Source organism: Fundulus heteroclitus, chromosome 8, assembly GCF_011125445.2.
Source record: "Fundulus heteroclitus isolate FHET01 chromosome 8, MU-UCD_Fhet_4.1, whole genome shotgun sequence".
Lineage (NCBI taxonomy): Eukaryota > Metazoa > Chordata > Actinopteri > Cyprinodontiformes > Fundulidae > Fundulus > Fundulus heteroclitus.
In genome coordinates, this window is record NC_046368.1 from 29,155,191 (window position 1) to 29,172,421 (window position 17,231).

Below are 17,231 nucleotides of genomic sequence, written 5' to 3' on the forward strand. Positions count from 1 at the left end.
TTTGTGTGATTTTTGTGATTGTTTGTTTGATCATTTAAATGAGACAGCCAAAATAAAAACGGAAGAGATCTGTCAGGAGGTAGAATGTTTTTCACATGACGCTAGATATTTATGTAAAATAAACAGGACTGATATCAGATACAGTGTGGGCAGTGTGTCTGTTGTTTTGGTTGTTTCTGGGTGTTTTTACATCCATGGAGGAAGCAGAAAGGCAAAGAGAAGGATTAACATGGAAGTGGTTTGATCGTGCTGCAAGAGAGAGCAGAAACTTTGAGTCTATGGAGGGAAACTAAAGCGCATGTTGTCAAGCAATTATTCAGCAGGGATGCTTCTACATCTGCCTCCTCTCTCTGCTCAACCCTGATGAGGCTGTGATGTAATCCAGCACATGTCACTGTGTGTGTGTGTGTGTGTGTGTGTGTGTGTGTGTGTGTGTGTGTGTGTGTGTGTGTGTGTGTGTGTGTGTGTGTGTTGCACTGCTGGGCAGAACATTGCTTTAGGTAATGAATGCTGACTTGAGGTTGACCTGTCATGTTGGACTGAGAAGGATCCATCTGGTAAATAACTGACATAAAAAGTGTTTAAAAATGATTATCGATAACTTCTTTCTTTTTTAACACGTTCCCCTTCCAGGCAGATAAACTAGTTTTTTTTAAATAAAGGAAATCTGTTGGTTTAGGACAGAGTGACCAACCAGTTCGGCATCAAGAGCCGAACTGGTTGGTCACTTTGCAAGGAGCCACACAGCAAATTGCCCTCACATTTTTAATAACTCAAATGCAAAAAAAAAAAAACAGTTTTTAACAATTTCCTATCAGATTTTCTTATTCTTTAACTGAACAATTGAAAATAAAAACAGCTGATGTTACAGAAGGTCCTCAGGATCACGCAATGTCGACTCCAAGCCAAGCAATTTTTGGGGTAAATAAAGTTCCTGTTTAAGAAAGGGAGCCACATTAAGAAAAAAAAAACAGTCAGTAAGTGAAATAAAAAGTATATATTTGTTAATTTATCACATTTTTAATGGAAGGAAAAAAAGATCGAAAGACGTGGATTAAAACTACTTTAAAAACTTTATTAATAACTATACCTATAGATCAGTAAACAGTGGAGTAGAGATAAAACGAAGACCGATTTTTGCCATGCTGTGATTTGCCATGAATGTTAAACAAAGCTGTCTCAGACGCGTGTATGTGAACATAATGATGTAGGAGCAACTGAGTGAGAGGTGGGGATGAGAACTGGGAGGAGCTTACACGGGCTACATTATGTAAGTGGGCTGCTTCTTTATCCCGACCGTGAGAGAGGCTGCGCAGGCTACACGCTCTCCGTTTCCCTCCTGCAGCCGTGCGCGGCGGGAGACGAGGGCTGATGTTTTATTGATGCTCAGCTTGTGTTTGCAAGAGCTGGAGAACAGGCAGAGCAAGAGCGGAGGCATAGTGACAAAACAGCTGCTGCTTCGCAGGTGGACTCGGCTCAAAACCCAGCACTGTTTTGCAGTGTAGGTATGGACATAGCTGCTCTGCATCAGGGCTACTCCAGCAACATCTACTCACCTCATTACCAGGTAGGACTAGTTGTTATTAGAGCAGTGAATGGTAAAGGTTCTCACTCCTCATGCTTAAACAATGCTCCCCTCCATGCTGAGTCAGGATATACTTGCCCAGCATGTGGTAGAGATTTAAAGCATGATCGATACATAATTGTCCTTCAGTTCGCATGTAATCGTTTATGTTCAGGAGCTTGCTGTGTTGAGCAGATGTCAGGTTGAACATGCCGATAAACACTGAAGCGACAAACAGCCTGAAAGTGGGAGGTATCCCCAGCACAGTTGATGTCACACTAAATGATGCGATGAAGACGTGCAAACAGCAACATACAGTAGAAATCGGGCATGTGGGCTTCTTTCTTTTCGATGGCTGCTTTTACGATTAAAGCATTGATTTGAAAGTCATGCTTTTAATTAATTATTGACCAATGCTCTCGGAGGGTTGTGGATGCTGCTGCGCTGCGTGTGTCTGACAGGCGTCCTGCCCAGCTGAAAAGCACAATGTTTTCTTCAGAAAAAGTTTAAAGGAGAGGATTTTATTCTTAGTACTACTTTGTTCCAGCTCGCGTTGTTTTCTGCTGGAGCGCAAGATCATAAATAACAAATCCTTTTTTTTTTTTTATTATTCTGACACAAGTACCCTTTTAAGTGAGAACAGGTTTGGATAGGCAGACCGATATATGGCAAGCGAGCACAAAAATGATGAACGAAAGAAATGAAACACGAATGCATTGCAAATATATTGCAAAATATCAATACTTTGTAAAAGCACCTTTCACAGCAATTACAGCTGCAAGTGTTTTTGAAGCATGTCGCTACCATCTCTACAGAGAACATGTTTGCACGTCCGTCTCCAGTAAAATGTCTAAAGCTCAGTCAGATTGCACGGAGGGCACCTAGGAACATCACTCTTCATGTAATGCCACAGATTCTCAATTGGACTGGACTATTCTGACATGTGAATATGTGCTTTGATCTGAACTATTTAAACGTACGTTTGGATCTTTGTTTAGGGTTGTTGTCCTGTGTGAAGGTTAAGCTCTGTCCCAATCTAAAGTTTTTTTTGTAGCGTCTAACAGGTTTTCCTTCAGGATTGCCCTGTATTGTGCTCAGTCCATCTCTTCCCGTCATCTTTGTCCAGTTTCCATGCCTCTACTTTCCCCCACAGTATGGTGCTGCCACCACCATGTTTCACAGAGGGGGATGTGAAAAGTGATCTGCACTGTTACTTTTCTCTCAACATACCGTTTTACATGTTGACCCAAAAGTTGAGGTTTGGTCTCATCTGACAACAGCAAGTCCTTCCATATTTGCTGTGTTCCCTACATTGCTAGAATTCTCATGACTTTTTTTTTTCTGGCCGCTCTTCCAGAAAGACCAGATTTGTAGAAACCCTTATCGATGCTTGTCCTGTCAACACATTCTCCCACCTGAGCCGTGAAATTCTGCAACTCCTCCAGATTTACCACGGGCCTCTTGACTGCTTCTTTAGATCTCTCCTTGCCTGGCCTGTTAGTTTAGGTGGACGCCATGTCTTTGTCGGGTGTTGTGTTGCCATACTCTGTATATTTTCAGAAGATGGACTGAACCGTTTTATGTAAGATGGGAAATTGTTTTATAGCCTCACCCTGCTTTTAACTTCTCCACAACCTTCTTCCTGACCTGTCTGATGTGCTGCTCGGTCTTCATGATGCCGTTTGTCCTTTAATGTTCTCTAAAAAGACTCAGAGACATTCACAAAACAGCTGGATTTATACTGGGATTAGATTACAAAGCAGTGGAAACTATTTCCTAATATGTTGATTATTCTGTAATTGCTTATTTGGATGCAACATTGTAAACCTAAGAACTCTTTATCTGGAATCCTTTGCAAACAATCCATACTTATCAACAGGAGTACCCAATTAGAGGTGTGCCCAGTTGCCTTACTGTCATTAACCGTAACATTTTACATCCTAACCGAGGCCTGTAGAGTCTGAGAAGAAGCTCTTGGTTTTTTATTGTCGGGTTTTTTGTGTTTTGGCGATCTCTCTGAGCATTTATTTAGGGCCAGCAATGCCTCAGACTGGGCATGTGTAGAGAGAGTGGTGAGGATAGTGGAGAGAATCACTGGGACAGCGCTTCCCTCCATCCATGACACTGCTCACAGACGCTGCCTGACCAGGGCTCAGACAACCATAAAAGACTCCTCCCATAAATGACAAAGACTTATAGTTATGAGGTTTCTCTTCTGTCTGATGTTTTGTATTGGGAGCCTTGCACTGAATCTTTGCTTAATGTGCAGCTGAATGACAATAAAGTCTGTCCATTGCAGGTTCTGGAGATGGGTCGTTTTTGCTTGCACATACAGACTGCTGGGACTGCTTCAATATTGTTTATTTGTAAATAACTTTTTAGTTATAGAATGATGGCCTTTAAATTGTCTGTAAATGGCCTCACCACACTTCCCAGATTGATGAACAATAGCAGTTGCTTCTCGGAGGTCATTGCTGATATCGTTCCTTCTTTGATCGTATGAAGACGCCCTGTGTGCTAAAGAAGCTAAAACTTGGTTAATATGTTTGTATAAAATTAACTTGTTGCTAATTTCCCTAGAAGCAGGAAGGGTGGGCTGTTATTCCTACCACTGTTTTGACAGCCATGGAAACTTTATTTTTCCCTCCTAACTGTAATAGTTACATCATGGCCTCTATAGAAAGCTATCTAAATCAACGGGGCTGAAATAACCGCACTGAATTTAATGAATCAGGTGTAATCTGCCGGTATCTCTTTCTGCCTCTGCCTATGTCCCCTATTCAGCTCGAGGCTTTGAAACAGCAGAACTCCAAATACCAGGAGGAGCTTAGCCTGTCGAAGGAGCGGAGCAGCTCAGAAACCCAGCGGATCGGCATCCTCTGCAAGGAAATGTGAGTGCTCGGGATAACTGATGTGTTTTTTCCTGCCTGTAAAGGTGACCCCCGCCTGCCAGTTCATTATGCTGGAGCTGTTAAATATACCCCCAGGATCTAAACGAGTGATTAAAAACCTCTCTGGATTTTCAAGCACTGATATTGCTCATAGAAAATGCCTTTATTAGCCCTGCTAATGCCAAACAATTTGTAACTGTAACTCTATGGGGAGATGTTCCTTCTTGAAAATATGCTCTAAAATGTTTTGCAAAGCCTATAATAAGCTAGAGCACACTATTAGGTGGTTATGGATGCAATGACGGGGGGTGTACACTAAAATATAGTCATTATCACAGTAAGAAAGACCTCCAGGACATTCTGACCTTTTTAAATATTATTTTCTGAACTCCAGTCAAGTCCATATATTTGAATAAAGACAACATTATTTCCGGTAGAGGTTGATCTTGGTTTCATCTGTCCAATGAGTGTTCCTCAAGAACTCTGCTGGTCTTTTTTAAAGATTTTTATTTAATGAAATTCTATTCTTGAGGCTTATGAATAGCTTTCACCCTGCAGTTTAATTAGTCTATTAGACTTAGATATTACGTAAATGTTGCAGTCATACAACCTACAACATGTAAATCATTGCCATTGAACATGATTCAGGGTCTCCCCCAGAAAATGGGGTAATCCTGGAGGGGCGCAGCGTGAACTTGGTGTGCATCAGGCTAATAACAGCTAGCGTGTTAGCTTATTTGCACCAAGACGTTTTCTATGCTCTCAAACATAGAGGTGTTTCAAATAAACAACGCTTAGCCTGGCGACAGTGGGGGTATTATAGGCTTGGCAGCCCGCCAGGCTTATAAGATGCCGGGGGAAACCCTGTGATTTGATCAGGTGGACTCTGCCAAGTCAAGTGTATATAGGTTTTGTCGAAAGTCCCAGTATTCCAGGTGTCACCTTTTGCAGATATTGTGGCTCTAGTTTCGCCAAGCTAGAATCAAGAGTTTGCTTCCTCGGCTCTCCCTTAACTCACTGACTGGTGTAGCCTGTAGCCGGTTCAAGCAGGAGTAACATTGGGCTCTTACTTGAACTGTTTATGTAAAGCTCTAAAACCGGCTATCAGCTCTTCTTTTAGGCCTGCAGTCTCCTACAGGGAGGCCCTCCATGGTCTGCTTTTATTTGTATGATCAAAGGAAAGCAGCTGATATAAATACAGTTTGGGTTTGAACTTTGTCTAAAAATCTCCACAGTTACATTTAAGCCTTGATCACATGACTTGGACTGCATTTATTTTCACCTTGCCTTGTTATGTCTATGGTGAACTCCAGCCTGACGCAGAGGTTTATTTTTAGATTTCTGTGCTCGTGTGTGTGTGTGTGTGTTTGTTCATGTGTGTGTATTTCTGAGTCTTTGCGTCATCCTGCCACGCCCCCTCCTTAGTCATCAGTAAGCCGAGCTGTGACGTCATGGCTCCAGATGGATCTGACTGGCTGACACACAGTCAGTTTTGAAACATCCCAGAACAGGAGCATCCGATGGAGACACAGCAAATCGACAAACCAGCATAGGAACAAGGCAGTGTCCTCCAGTCAGCATCTTGTAAATCTAAATATTTTAGGGAATAAAATATGTTTAAATGGACAGGTCTTGTTAAGTGTCTCTGCTCCTGCGTTACATCTCTCATCCTCCTCCTCCATCTGGACTTGTCCCAACAATGTGCTCCTCCATCCTTTCCCAGGCACATCCTTCCTCTCTTCGCTGTTATGTAATCACTTTTCTCCTCTTAGGACCGCCTGGCTCTGACACACACACACACACACACACACACACACACACACACACACACACACACACACACACACACACACACACACTTCTCTGATTGTGCCATCAGGGTGTGAGAGAGAGAGAGTGTTACTATATATGTGTTTGTTTGCGTTGAAACAATGGGGCTTTGAGCTTTCTGAAAAAACAGCTGTGTGCACTGCACATCACACGTGGGCTTTATGTTTGTGCATTAGTGCTACCGTAGTTGAAAAGGAGACATGCCTATCTGTGGAAGTTTGCAGTTTATAACTTTATGTCAGATTTTGCTGTGCATGTTTAATCCTTGTTTCACTTGGCTTTTTAACAGTTTTGTTATCAAAAGGAGATGTACACACTGGCATGACCAGCACATTAAATGAGCTGCAAGAGACAGGGGTGGTGACTTTAAATTGATGATAAAACCACAAAATTATATTTTGTGTTTTTTATTGTGATAACAATAAAAGTGATGATTAAAAACTATTAACTTTTTTGCAACGTTTTTAGACATCTGTATGGCTGTGACTGCATGTTAAAGCCCCACAAACACAAATACTGCTTTTAAAAACAGCCATTTTCTAATAGGCTTCATCAGGACAGGGTTAAATAAAGAAGTGTGATTTCTATTGCTAAACCTTGTACAGTAACTGTCTTTAATCATATTTTGAAATGTGTTATTTATTGATGCTCCAATGGAAAAGTTACAATCCTGACGATACGCTTTGTTTTCAGGGACTTCAGACATCATTAGTTTGAATATGTTGTGACAAAGATAAATCACAATTCACATGACAATAACACATTTTTCACAATGACGATTGATGCTGAAAATGCTCATCCCTAGTCCAAAGCACACCACAAAGCTCTGTCAACTCTTATAGATACATGCGTGTTAACGAATATTCTCTATATTTTTGCAATGAAGAACACAACTGAGCACATTTAAGATTTTTTTTTTTTTCCCAATGGGAACTTGTTGTCTAGGATAGTTTGAACATAGGCGCAGCAGGAACAATTACTTAGAAACTAGTTGCATTAGCTCCAGCATGTCCAGGTTACACTGACTTCTGTTATAGACATAGGCTGCTGATTCTTACAGTATAACAATAGTGAGTAAAACTGTACCATAATACACATAATAAGGTTGGAAAACAAATGGATAATACTATCTACCTCCTTGTAGCTTAACTTAAAAAAAAAAAAATTATTTATACCGCTGCCAAAATAGCCTAACATATTGATTATTTGTGTTTTTCAATCATCTTTATTTGGTGCTATTTTGATTCTGCTTATTACTTAACATACAGCTTAATTTAGTAGTAGATTTTAAGTCCTTATTGCTCAGAATGTCATCCCTTCTTTCTGTTTAACTTGGATATTAGCTGGCAGCTAGTCAGGCAATCTTCTTAGGTAGCCAGTCGGCACTTTACAGCGTTCTCAATAAGAACCATGGGTGGAGATCTCTTAGTTGTTACATTATGACGGTCCTTGGTTTTTTCCAGCTCTTCTTTTTTATATAAGCTTTAGGTGAGAGAATCTTTTAGCCAGCTGACTGCAGGGTTGGACATTTATTGTATCCTTTATAATTATGGTGAAAAAACCATGATAAGAGTTTTTGTTTATTGTGACAATAATAAAATTCAATGTCAGAATTATTACACTGTCCCTCATATGCTAATCTGTATTTGCACACTATTAGTTTCACAGGTAGTGTTTTTTTTTTTTTTTTCCTTTGGACATCAATGCAAATTGCACAGTTCCTTCACTTGAAGATTAAAATTTTTGCTAATGACTATTTGCAGACTTTAACATTTCTGGCAATGCTTTTCAGTAATTTGCATTGTCCTGTAAACAGACTGCTACCTGTTTTTTTTTACTTTAGGGTCAATTAACTTTAATTATTTTTAATTTTTGTTGTCTGTTTACACACTTTTTAACTTATCAGGGAGTTTTTCTGATACAATCAATAGATATGAATAAGTTCAAAAGTTTAATTAAATACATTTACTTTGTACAGTTTAGTGATTATAAATCACAGTTCCTTCTGTAAACTGTGTCCAAAAGAAGCCCATTTCAAATGGGTATGTTTTTTAAGAGCAGTATTTGTGTTGGTGGGTCTATGACAATGTGCCATGCAGTCACAGCCACACACATACATAAAAAAGACTGCAAAAAATTACAAATTGTGGGTTTTTCTTTATCAGTTTTGTCTTTATAACAATAGCACAACGAAATATTGCGATAAAATTGTCCAAAAAAAAACTGCTGCGTGTGTATATATGGTGTGAAATGTTGCTAACAAAACGGTTACTAATTTTTGTTTTGGAAACCCAGCAGATGATAACAAGAAGGTCTTATGACAGGAAAAATGATTTGATCAGGAATAAGAGACTTAATTGGCCACGACATCACCGTATAAACCATTTCATGTAGTTGATATTGCTGCATATGTGAATTCTCCAAAGAATTTCATTAAAAACATTAACGTCAACTTGTTGTCAGGCCTCCTCAGTAAAAGGGTATGCAGCTCTTCCAAGTTGACTTCACTCTGATTGGCTACAACCATATTTGGAAAGCTGGTCAAACAGGAAGGTAGAGGGCCTCCTACTGGAATAGTCACCAACCAGTTCATCTCGTGTCTGTACTCTGACTCCAGGGAAGAGCAGGGGACTCGGCACACAGCCCTGTGGAGAGGTGAAAACCAACTGTTACCCTCTGGATGGGACATGCCAAAAAAAAATGTTGATAGTGTGAAAGAAGACAAATTTACTCATGATGTATGCTATACATGAGTTTGCAACTCATGTAATTCCTCATCCCTTTTATGGCGTTGTGCACACTACTGCAAAGTGAGCTAGAATGCAAACCCTAACCCCTAACATTTCTCCCTTCCTACAAACTACTTTTTCTCCATTGCGTTCCATGTGGTAAAAGTTGTTCTTATTATGGCACATAGTGGCAAAATCAAAGCCTAAATATAACAAAACGTGTCATTCAGGAATAATACTGGGAGGTAGACCTATTATCGAGAATAGTTGAAAAGCTTAAAATTATAGACAGATTTCTCTTTGGAGAAAGTAAAACAGCCAATCACATTGTCTCTATTGACACCTTAACTGATTGTCTTAGGGTATAAACTTTCCCATCAAGACAAAATATTAATAATCCTTTGCAAAAGGCCTGTTTATGCTTCCTTCTTTGTTTGAGGGAGGGCTCTGCACACTAACATTCTGGAGCCGCACGTCGATGGTTTGACCCTTGACAGCAGCTCTAACATTTTCAGACACAGAGCTCATAACCATGTTTTAATGTAATATCCTCATAGAATTTCCATTTCTGAATCAAATGACACAGATGTATTAAGGATAGTTTTATTTGCCATTAGGCTGGAAACTGTGCTTCTTTTCCTTAATTTCATAAATACATTCTACTTCTGTAAAAGTGCAGTGTTGTTTGATTTAAAACTCCTACATAGAAATAAAACTGCAACTGTAAAATACATTTAAAATTGAATTGTATGTGTTCTCATAAACCCTGATAAGTCATCAAAGGATCATTCGGGCCATTTGGGCTTTGTGGCTCTAGCCACGTTTTATGCGATAAAAGCAAAGGCCCTTTGGATAGTAAAGGTTGCTGACTGCTTTAGAGCAACAGTTATGAGCTGATTTGATTAGAAACTGATGTGCTCTGGTCAGCCTTTCCTGACCAATAGGAGGCTGCTGTGTATTTGTGTTTGGTCGTTATGAAACAACTTATTTTTTGTGGCTCTCCCTAAATGCTGAACCACCAGAATCTGTCTGCCATTGGGATAGCCTCAAAGAGATAATCGCAGGTTATTAGATCTCACAGCTATCATTTCGCAGCAGAAACTGGGTTACATCCCCACCCCCCCCCCCCCATTTGAGTGTGAGTGAATGCAGGACGGATGGCATATTACAAGAGCTTGAAAGAACATATTTAGCACGGTGCAGCTCCCTTCCAAGTCGGCCCGCTGCCTGTTGTGTTACAGCGCTGGATTCTGCAGAGCCATGATGAATGTGATTAAGCAGCAAGCAGCCAGATATTTCACCCAGATGGCACCCAGAACATGTTATTAGTCGCGCATAGCTTCAGTGATCTTCCTTTGACACAAATCCATAGAGCAGCCAACATGGGATCAATTCTCAATTTGCGCAGGAAATCCTTTGGTTCCGGTATCTAAAAATACGTGGGTATTTACATTCACAGACAAATGGTCCTTTATGCTGCGTCTCAGTTCAGAATGGATCGCGTGCTCTGAATATAGTATGTACTTTACATTCTTTTGTTTGGTGAAATTATATGATGTTTCACAAATGTGTGCACCCCTTGTTTGGGTAATGCTGCTTTTCAAATTATAATTAAAACATAATTACAATGATTTGTTCTTTGGAAATGTGTAACATTTCATTTTCTTTGGGTCATTGGGTGAGAGGCAGTGTCAGTCCAGGGTGTACCCCACCCTGCAGGAAGAGTAGATTTGTGTATTTCTTTTGAAATAATTTTTTTTTTTTGCGACTCTATACATAAAAGGATGCCTTGGTATCAGAATCTTTAGGAAGGTATTTAACTGGTTATGTGTGTGAGTGTTAGAGATTTGAACAGATGTGAACGTCTGCAGCAGAGTAACAGTGGCACAGATATCACATAAAACCTGACTGTCCCGTTTCTGGTGCAGCACATAAATGCGTCGCCTCTCCTGTTTTCTGTCTGTTCCCTCTCAGCGAGGAGCTGAAGCTGGCCTCCCAGAAGTCTCCGCGTTTTGACGAGGTACTGACCTTTCCCTAAATCCCATCTCATGCAAGCGATTCCCTCTATCCTGTTATAGATCTGGGGTTTGTTTAGCCAGAAACGGAGCTTTGATAAATGGGTTTTGGCGTTGGGAGGTCTGAGCTCCTGCTGTGACTAAACTCCTCAAGCGGAGACGGCTTTAGCCTCTATTTTAATACGTCTATGTTTGTGTGTGTTTGATTCGCAGCGCAATGAGGACAGCAACGGTCAACAGCGAGACATGAAGAGCAGGTAAGCAACACTTTTTTGCTGTACATGTTTTTTTTTTTTTTTTTTATTGATGTATTAATTTTCTTTCAGATATTTCAGATTTAGCATTGATGTGCCAAATGATTGTTTACATTTGTAAATAGTCATTGAGAAGATCATCTATCAGAACTAACTTCATATTTATAGCGGTGACTTGAACTGCAATTTTCAGCTTTGAACTAAATTGCTCCATTTTAAAGTCTTAGTCACAAACACCAAATAGCTTCTTTTGCACATTTTGAAGTGGTCTTCAATAATTTTTCAGCTTTGTTTTCACTGAGGGAGCACCTTTTGTGGGTATGCATACAGTATTGTTTTCTTGATTTGTGAGGAATTGTAAATGTACTACTTCAGATATTTCTTTGAAGTGGTATTTTTTCCCTTTTTTTTAATCAGTCTGCATCTATCAGGTTTCTGTTCATTTTGGAAATTGTAATAGCTGCACTCTGACCAGCCAAGGCACACCTTTCTAGTACTGAGATGGACAGTTACTAAATGTGTACCGCCTTGAGACCTGTCTTAGTTTTCCATGGCATAGACTCAATATAGTGTCAGAGACTCTAGTCCATATTGGCATGACGGCTTCACTGCAGACTTGTAAGCTGCATATCCATGGCATAAAAGCTTGCAATCAGCCTTTTTGCGTGGACAGGGCTTCAGATATGTTTAAAGAACTGAAGAACTTTGAAAGGAAGGCCAAATGTGGAAAAATGTAATGAAGATGTTTTTGTCCTTCTTTGACTGTCTATCTGTCTACCCCTAGCAGATTTAGGTTTAAAATAATGTTGCCCAGCCAGAGACCCAACTTGAATCTGATGGATAATCTGTGGAGGGTCAGATTAGGGTGAAGTGGAGCTCATCACCAGAGAGAAATCATCAGAATACCAGTGGAAATATGCAAAAAGCTTGTTGACAATTCAAAAAAGGTTTACATTCCTGTAATTGCAAAAAGGAATTTTCTATTTTTTTATTGAGAAAAGTGAAAAAAAATTTCCAAATGCCATTTATTGTTTTTTTGTTTTTTTTGGGGGGGGTGGTTGCAGCTCTAGTGGCTCGCTTTTTCTGAAAGTAGGCTGACAGGAAGGGGGTGGAAGAGGGGGAGAGACATGCGGCAAAGGACCGCGGGTCGGATTCGAACCCGGGTCGACCGCGTCGAGGACTAAAGGCCTCCGTATATGGGTCGCGCTACCCGCTGTGCCACAAGCGCGCCCAAATGCCATTTTTAAATAAAACACTGTGATTAGAGAACATTTTCAAAAAAACTTCTATTGCATTCTATTATCTTCTGAGAGATGTCTGTTTTATTTCCCATCAGAAAGCATTTTCTTGGTTTATGAAAATAATTAAAAATCGAAATTTTCCACAGGTGTGAAACTTTTTGCCTTTAACTGTTTATTACTGGGTAGGGATCGGAAAGCAATGTTTTGTAATGGCTTCTCTCAGCCCTCGCACCTTTATTTCATATAAATGTTTTGGAACATTCTTTGATCCAAGCTCATTAGTTCATTATATGGCCTTCCACTCTTGACATTGTGCGTCAGATGCAAAAATGTAGTTGCGATATCAAGATCGTAGGAAAAAGGAAGCAGAATATTCAGGGCTGCAGCACATTTATTTAAACATGTCAGTGTGTGGAAATAAGTCAAGCTGTGTACAACATGCACTTAATATTTGCTTCAGAAAAATACCACTGTATCATCTGCATAGTGTAACATTTAAGACTCTACCCATGAAATCTAAAGGAAGAAAAGAAAAAGAAAAAAAAATGATCCTGCATTTGAAATCTGGAACATAATAGGATACATGAAGTCATAAAACAATTTTGTTATATTTTGAAATAACTGAAAAAACAGAAACTAAACAGAATATGTACAGATGGTAAACTAGTAACTGAAGTATGCTTGTGAAAACATTATTTTTAATAGTGTACATTAATTCACATGACATTTTAAACAATGAATTTAAGAAGTAATTTCTTTTTAAAGAAACCCTTTCTCAGGTTTTAGGTAAAACAGTCAGAAGTACACAGTATAAAAGCTATTTTTAGGGTTTTAAATGTGGTATCTTTCTCTTCCACTTTCCATTGGGCTCTTCTTGTTTTAGGCTGTTTTAAGGTCTGAGCATAATGCAGCATATGTTCTGTAATCAAAGGATTTAAATGGCTTCTAAGCAGCAGCACTTTAGGTTGAAATAGAGTGTTTTATTATGTTGGGGCGACAGGGGTGAGTGTGTAGTTTAAGATCTGAGCAGAACAGGTGAAGTCAGGCAGAGATGTGAAGACAAACTGGCTGCTCTGTGCTATCGGCCAAATCGGAAATAATGATGCTGCAGTCGGAGCAGAAATAACAGATGGGAAGGCAGAGCGTGTGTTCAAGTGGACTTGAAAAAGGTTGATGTGATTCAGTGAGACAACTTGCTTGCTTTCACTTCGCCTAGTTGGATGACTGGAACAGAGATGTTTGTGGGGTGTTACCTGGATGAAGCAGGTCTCAGGTGGTCAAACAAAAAGTTAATAAACTGACTCAGAACCAACATGTTTGTTGGCTTTGAATTTAGACGGAATGGGGTTTTGCTTTAAGCTAAATCTACTTCATGTTCAAAGTCTTTTCACTTCAGGATTGTGCGAGAAACTACACCTACAACACAGGCAAGCGATAAAGTTAAACTATTTATTGGAAAAAATATATTTGGCTTAATTTTATATAAAATAAGATTTGAAGCTTAATTTGAACCTGCTTGAATGGAGAACCCAGCATAAAACAGCTTAAACATTAGTTGAAATGTAGAGGCCTCAGAATGAGCGGAAAGAAAGAAATATTAGTAGAAAGGTAGGAGAGGCTGTCCTCTCCTCTCTCACAACGGATCAAAAGTGAGGAAGAAACCCGCTGAATCCATGTAGAATTACAGCTAATACTAAGAAAATAATATTAATTATTATTCAAAATTATTACAGGCCTATGTTTTAATTTCTTATAGGGCTTATTGCAGAAAATAGACTTAAAATAGTCAATCATCCCGCTGTAATCAGACACTCAGATCCCGTCTGCCCCCCCCCCCCCCTCGACTTGATCCATGAAAAGAAGCTGAAGACCAACAAGTAAACCACAACACGCTGCTTCTAATCATCACAAATACATTAATTTAGCTGGTATTTATACACACTGGGACTTTTACAGCTCATAACATTGATAATAAGCAGACTATGCAACACTGAGGCTCACATGAACACCCCCCATGGATCGATTGATGTCTTAAAGCCGCTGCTAAAAAGCCAAATAAACGTCGACTACCTGCACAGATGCTGCAGTTGCTGGTTTCAGGTCTGGACGTTCAAACGTTGGCTCCCTACGACCGAGGAACTATGGAGACCACATTTAGGTCTTTATATGCAACACTGACATTTCTCTCCAATCATTCGGGGTTTTGGAAACTCGATGAAAAAAAAAATCCCTTCATATGATAATGATCCTGCGACAAACTGGCGACCTGTCCAGGGTGTACCCCTCCTCTCGCCCCTTGAATCCTGGAGATAGGCACCACTCGCGACCCCATGAGGGATAAGTAAGTCAGAAAATGGATGGATGGATGGATGGATGGATGGATGGATGATCATGATCACCATTTTGCTAGTCACTCCAGCAGATACCAACACAGCAGCTGTGTTTAGTTGTTGCCATAATAAGTCTGTTGAGGTAATATTCAGGACAGATCTGTTCACTATTTGACTGAAACAAGTAAACTATTCAAGCTTTAGCGTTCTACTTGTACGACCAAGATGGCCGCGTTCAGTAATTTGACGTCATTTGTGAAACGCCCAATAGGCCTTAGCATCAGATAAGAAAAAGTTTAAGTCAAAAAGACAGAGAGCAGTCTCTTTACAGAATGATGTAAATTACTGTGTGAATATATCAGACAAACGTTCTCTGAGAAGTTAAAAAGTGTGCAAATAGTCATTAGCAAAAATGTAAATATTCAAGTTAATAAGCTGTGCAATGTGCAGGGATGCCCAAACAAACACTCCAGAGGAGATAAAAGTGTGGAAATAAATTTTAGCACGTGAGAGATTTCAGTCGGCTCAAGAACCTGTGGAACCACCAGCATGTTTGTAAACATGTAACAGGCTATGAACTGGGCTGATGGGTTATCGTTAAAACAATAAAAACTACAAATTAAACACAATGAAACCAGTTTAAAACAAACATGGTCAAAACTAAAGCTTCCTGGTGTAAAAAGCCACAGACTAAAAATGGGTTTTAACTCTAGTTTTAAAAGTAGGCAATGAAAGAGCCTATCTAATGTACAACGGGAGGTTCTTCCATAGTTGAGGGACAAAAGCAGAGACCGATAAAAGACAGACCGATAAGCCAAATGAGACCTAAACCAATCAAGTGCTGTGTTCTGAATGCCCTCTAAGGGATTTAAACGTGATAACAAAATGTTGTTGTTCGCAGTGTCAGTATAGTCTCCAGTACCACAGGCCAAAAAGATCCTTTACAACTCTTAATAATGCTGATTATGGCAGGCTTTAAAACCAGACTGAAACATTTCCAGAATGTCGTTTTCATCCAAGAATGAGTGCAGTTTACAACATACAAGCCTCTATAAAATGTGACCAAGCTCCTCACCCTGTTGCTTCTCTGTAGCCGGGTTAGCGCAGCCAGTTCATCCACGTTGTTAGGAAGGGTTCTCACATTTCCCATGATGATGGACAGACGACGCGTCTGAACCTTCTCCTCCGGTTGCGATGTCCGATGCCGGCTCAGCCTCCATGTCTCCTCCTCCTCACTTCACGGGGGGATATCGGGTTGCTCAGCGGGAGGTGGCACAGCGGAGCTACCAAGAGCTAACAGCTGGTCTCTGGCCCAAACAATGGAAGCGTGGCCTTTAACGCGGTCCCCAAACGCAAATGTACAACCAAGGTGGAAAACACAGAAATGCACAACACACTTGAAAATGGATTTAAAAAAGAAAAACTCTGGGTTGAGTGGGAGCTACTGGAACAAGCTGGCAGCTCCCGTGGCATCGGAAATTAAACCTTAATCTTCCGCACTTCAGACTTTGCAGTTTAATTTGGATTCCTGCAAGTCTCATTATGTCGCTGTCCAACTTTCTTCTCACAGATCTTGAATCTATGCAAGAAAGAGATGAAAATGTTGCTGGTTAAGTTTCCAAACTTGTAGTAATGGGCATGTTTAGTTACCACGACAGTCAACAATTGCTGCTGCCTTTACTGAGACCGATCTGGTTTGTTTAAGTGATGGTGAGAGGCGTATGCAACAGCTAATTAGCTACCAAAACTCTAGCTTCGCAGGCTTTTTTATGCACAGTCTCCTAAATCAGGGTTAATATTTTCTCAGGATTCCAAAAAAAGTAAAAAACAAAGCAACTGGACTTGTTTTCCATAGTTGAAGACGTTTCGCTTCCTCTCCAGGAAGCTTTCTCAATTCAAAAGGTCTAGAGTAATGATGAATACCAAGCTTTATACTAGAATAAAGCTAGTATAAAGCTTGGTACTTCAACTACGGAACTTCAACTACGGAAACGTCTTCAATTATGGAAAACAAGTCCAGTTGCTTTGTTTTTTTACTTTTTTTGGAATGACCATGACCTGGATGACTGAGAATCTTCACCAGCATTTTCTGCTGGTAACGGTAGTTATTGCAACCAAATTTGTTGATAATTAGCGATATCGATCAATATGATTTTTATTTTATCTATATGCATTTTTTCCTTATATCGTCTAGCCATAGCGTGCTTAGGGTAGATTGATCTTAACAAGAGAAAGGCTCTTTTAGTTTCCATCCCATGACTGTTTGTATTTTTTGGTGACAGTAAATATTTTACAAAAGCAAAATGTGTCTCTCTTGCAAGCAAGGGAAAAGTATCTCTGGCATTCTATTAAATAATATGTACAAAGTGGTTGACGG

The 17,231-nt window shown here is 39.8% G+C and overlaps 1 protein-coding gene across 2 annotated transcripts in view; it reads left to right on the forward strand.

The window, feature by feature from the left end:
• clip1b (CAP-GLY domain containing linker protein 1b) overlaps positions 1–17,231 on the forward strand; it is a 45,760-nt gene that overhangs the window by 26,537 nt on the left and 1,992 nt on the right. For both annotated transcript variants that reach the window (XM_012869612.3, XM_036140530.1), the window contains 3 exons: positions 4,349–4,455; positions 10,989–11,034; positions 11,243–11,286. In XM_012869612.3, coding sequence (XP_012725066.3) covers positions 4,349–4,455; positions 10,989–11,034; positions 11,243–11,286 — 197 coding nt within the window. The remainder of the gene's footprint in view (positions 1–4,348; positions 4,456–10,988; positions 11,035–11,242; positions 11,287–17,231) is intronic.